At 34.5% G+C, this 4,184-nt stretch overlaps 1 protein-coding gene and 1 long non-coding RNA gene across 2 annotated transcripts; both read left to right on the top strand.

The window, feature by feature from the left end:
* On the top strand, nt 1–2,874 carry LOC127100874 (uncharacterized). Its single transcript, XR_007794521.1, has 5 exons — nt 1–336; nt 439–504; nt 645–722; nt 2,615–2,664; nt 2,743–2,874. It is a non-coding gene; the product is annotated as an uncharacterized LOC127100874 (long non-coding RNA).
* Nucleotides 2,875–3,048: 174 nt separating this feature from the next.
* LOC127102468 (uncharacterized) lies at nt 3,049–3,954 on the top strand. The gene is made up of 3 exons (XM_051039836.1): nt 3,049–3,145; nt 3,235–3,759; nt 3,852–3,954. Exons 1-3 carry the CDS (start codon nt 3,049–3,051, stop codon nt 3,881–3,883), a joined length of 654 nt encoding a protein of 217 aa, XP_050895793.1. The 3' UTR covers nt 3,884–3,954.
* Nucleotides 3,955–4,184: the final 230 nt, after the last annotated feature.

Below are 4,184 nucleotides of genomic sequence, written 5' to 3'. Positions count from 1 at the left end.
AATAAAGAAACCCAGCCCAAACCGACCAAACCATGTGGCCCCTTAGACACCGGTTCGGGTGAGTCGGTTTTTCGGTTTGACGGTTTGAATAATCTTGGGTTCACATGGGTTAAACCGGTCGGTTTAGGTTTGAATTTATGGACCCGATGATATCCTAAACCGACCGGTTCAGTAGAAATTATGTTATAGACCATAAATTCCTAAATCAACCGGCCGGCCCAACCAAAACCAAGACTCTCTCTCAGTCTCAAATCTCAATTCATTAGTTCCACTTCTTCGTGAGATTCATACGCACAAACAGCAACGTTACTCCGCTAGGGTTCATCATTCTCTCAGGTAATCGGTTGATTCTAGGGTTCATCCTTTCAATTTCCAGTTCGTGGTTTCATCGTTTAAGAACTAACTCTTTCTACCTTCCAATTTTTCGGTTGATGCTAGTTCGTGGTTTCATCGTTTAACGAAGAACCGTCGCCGTCCATTATTCAACCACAAATCACCACCGATGTAAGTTACTCCTTATCTTTCTTTCTCTCTTTCCCTCTCTTTCTCTCTGACTATGGTTGAAATGTTAAGTTTGGTTGAACTATTTCTGATGGGTTTGACTTTGTTTTGTTTTAACTCCGATTCTAAAACTGCTTCTTCAGATTGATTTTGTGAAGGTGTTGTCGGTAAATATTGTTCCTACTCAGCTCGCCGACAACTTCCGGAATAAGAAGCCTGAGGTTTTACTCTTGGCCGTTATAAACTTCATGTTATCTATAGCTACTAATAACTAGCTGTTCAAATAAAAAGTGATTTTTAAAAAGTGATTTTTAAAGCTATAACTACTGCTATGAAGAATCATTAGTTACTGCTATGAAGAAATAATCATTTTCTTACACAAGTTTGAAATCACTTTTTTCAAGCATTAACAAATAGGCTCTTTATCATGCTAGTCTTGCATCTGACAGAAATAAGTTTAAGTTGTTATAGAGGAATATTTGTTTTTAGAATTAGTTATTTGTGATTGGGGCAAGTATTTTTGAACTACTGTTTTTGCAGCCTCATTGTTTCTGTTTTATTTTCTATTTATTTTGTACTTTCTTGATATTTCAATATGATTATAAAACTATTTCATTGTTCAGTTGTTTGGGTTGTGTGGCATTATTAGTTTTGAGTAAGCTAAGCTATACTTGATGGTTTGAGTTTTGTGGTATGGTTCACATTAGTTCTGGTTTTGTTTTGAATAGCTTTTATACTGATTATTATGGCTTGTTTGAATATTATGAGAATGGTTGGACATATCAAGATATTACGATGCTTAGGTGTTGGATCATAAGTCACACTTCATTTTAATAGTTGTTGCTTTTAATCCTAGGATTTAAACCTTTTAATTATAAATTTGAATTGAGGAATTCAATTTTTATATCTTCTCCGTTAGAGAATTCTTACTTCCCCCAATGTTGAAAACTTTGTTAGTTCATGTAAAGTTTATTATTCTCTTTTCTCATTTCATCTATTTGTATAGATATATAAATATAGATGATATACTTAAATTTTTACCTTAGCTGCATATTGAAATGTTTTTTTTGTCAATGTCTGAACCTCATCAGTCTTTTTGATTACGTTATCTAGTAATTTATATGCTGTTTCTGTCATCATATTTGGTTTATAGGGTGAAAGTATGTGCAAATCAGGCCTAACATATGTTTATATGTACATCTTTTAATTTGAAATTTGCTTTACACAATAGATCTGTCCAACTGTAGTTTGTTTTGGAAGTCGTGTTATTTAATTTGAAATTTGCTTTAACACAGAAAAGATGTAGACTAACAACCAAGTTTGTTTACAAAGTCTTGAATATTCGATAAAAATCAAAAAAGAAATGAAAATTTTAATAATTATGAGGCATGGTCAAGAGTGATTTCAATCTTGGTTGTTTCTAATGGATATCTGGTAACACAATGTGCTGTTATTGTAACGAGGAACAATATTCTAAAGGTAATTGGATGAGTCCTGCCGCCAACGACCTAACTCAATCGAAGTATAAATCTGTGTCCAAAAACCGTTTTAATCCTTATACATCAGTTTAATACTTTGATAGTTTGTTAATATAAAATATTATTTGTAATTCTTGTCTGTTTGTAACTATTTTAAAATAATATTTATAAGTATTCCTCTATTTGTTTTGTATTCCTCTAAGGGGCCACATGGTTTGGTCGGTTTGGGCTGGGTTTCTTTATTCTGTCCAGCGCTAACACTCCCTATTCAAATACTTGTCTTTTTAAATTTCTTTTCGTTGAAAACATTGAACTTTCTAACCAGCATCACCCACCGACACAATTTCAAGGTAAGTGTCCTAATAGGTATTCTCATATGAAGTGGCATTTAGGCTAAAGATGAGTTGTTAGTTATTTGGCTTGTACTGTATGCTTTTAGTGTGATAATAATTTGTTATGAAGGTGCCAGCTAATTGATCATAGCACGCAATGGGAAGAAGATAAATTTGAGTTTGGGTTGCCTACTCAACAACACTGTATGTCAAGAAGCAGTGGATGCATATCATTAAAATTTATTTCTAGTTCTGCTATAGTAGATGCAGTTCTTAAACATTTATCCTTTCATATAATGGCAGGAAAATTATTGGTGCGCGTTGGTATATTAAAGGATATGAAGTAGAATTCGGTAATCACACTTCTGGTACTAGTTTTCTGTAATCACACTTCTTTTTTCAAATGATTTTTCATCACTTTTTATTGCCAGATTATGGTTCCAGTCCCACAACTATTGGTTTAGAGGTTATTAATAGGCCCACAACTCTTGTTGTGAAGAGATTGATCTTTGAGACAGTAACCTTGAGGTGGAAGTTGAATCATTCTCTTTCGGAGTAACAACTTCAGGTTGGTTTCTAACTGAGTTTTGATATTTATGCCTATAAATGAATTTCATTTACTGAGAAAGCTTGTTGGTTAAATATTCCATGTGTATTTCTCATCTCATCTTTTTCCTTCTGTTTTATGTTTCTAATTGACAATTCTTGTTTTGTTGGTTGTGTTTTGGTACTGGAAGATGGAGCGCGACAAAAGTAGCTTGCAAGGAGTTGGAGTTCCTAGCTTGCAAGGAGTTGGAGTTCCTAGCGGAGTTGTAGATCAAGGAGTGAGTCAAGGTAATGCCATCACCTGTCATTTTTATACTGAGTGTTTGTTTAATAAGTGATACATGTTATGCTGTCATTTTTAAATGTATGAATTATAGGAGCAGCTGCTGGTACTGCACTCCCTCCACTTCGAAAAAGGAAACTTAATGCTAGTGGTAGTAGAAAAACTTCTACGGTTTGGGAAGAGTTTAACATTTTACCGGATGAGCCTGAACCTATAGCCGCGTGTAAACACTGTCATAAAAGGTACCGATGTGACCCTAAAACACATGGTACTTCTAACATGCTAGCTCACTCGAAAGTGTGTTACAAAAACCCTGCCCTTTTGTTGAAAGACCCCAATCAGACAAACCTTGTAAGCGGCGAGGGTGGGTTTTTAGTTCCAACTAGTCAAAGGTTTAATGCTGCAGCCTGTAGGAAGGCCATTAATACCTTTGTTATCCTTGATGAACATTCCTTTAGAGTGGTTGAGGGTGTTGGTTTTAAGCAAATGTGTAAACAATTGCAACCCCAAATGGCTAGCCCTTTTGTCAATAAGACAAGCCTTTCTTTTTTGGAGTCATTTTTTGAAACTAAGGATGGAACCGTTTCAGTAGCTACTGCGTTTGCTGGTCATCAGGAAGGTAATGCCTCTGCATAATGTTCATGGATCATTTGTTATGTTTATTTATTTCAGATTATTGTTATTTATGAGAATCATGTTTATTTATTTCAGATTGTTGTTATTTCATATTGCTGTTGTTATGAGAATCATGACTCAGAAACTTTTTGGGCAGCCACTGCTGCTAGTTTCATAACAATTCAGTGTTCGAAATGTTACATTTTTTTGGTATGCTTCTGTTTTAATCTCATTCGCTTATGTGCTATTTTTTTATCTGAAATATGACTGGTTTTTTTTCACTCTTACAGACTTGGGGATTAACAAATCTATATTCATTAAGCCCAAGACATTTCACCTTACAGTACTAATGCTTAAGTTGTGGAATAAAGACAGAGTGGGGTATACTATACTATATGTTAGGTTTGATTATGATTATGATAATTGATT

Source organism: Lathyrus oleraceus, chromosome 7, assembly GCF_024323335.1.
Source record: "Lathyrus oleraceus cultivar Zhongwan6 chromosome 7, CAAS_Psat_ZW6_1.0, whole genome shotgun sequence".
In the NCBI taxonomy this organism is placed as follows: Eukaryota; Viridiplantae; Streptophyta; class Magnoliopsida; order Fabales; family Fabaceae; genus Lathyrus; species Lathyrus oleraceus.
This window is presented reverse-complemented; position numbering and strand designations above follow the sequence as displayed.

What these genes read in the sequence shown, in the direction of transcription:
- LOC127102468 (XM_051039836.1), top strand. Translation starts at nt 3,049, where the DNA reads ATGGAGCGCGACAAAAGTAGCTTGCAAGGAGTTGGAGTTCCTAGCTTG. An exon ending in AGATCAAGGAGTGAGTCAAG is followed by an intron (nt 3,146 to 3,234) that starts GTAATGCCATCA and finishes TATGAATTATAG; the next exon opens with GAGCAGCTGCTGGTACTGCA. An exon ending in GTTTGCTGGTCATCAGGAAG is followed by an intron (nt 3,760 to 3,851) that starts GTAATGCCTCTG and finishes TATTTATTTCAG; the next exon opens with ATTGTTGTTATTTCATATTG.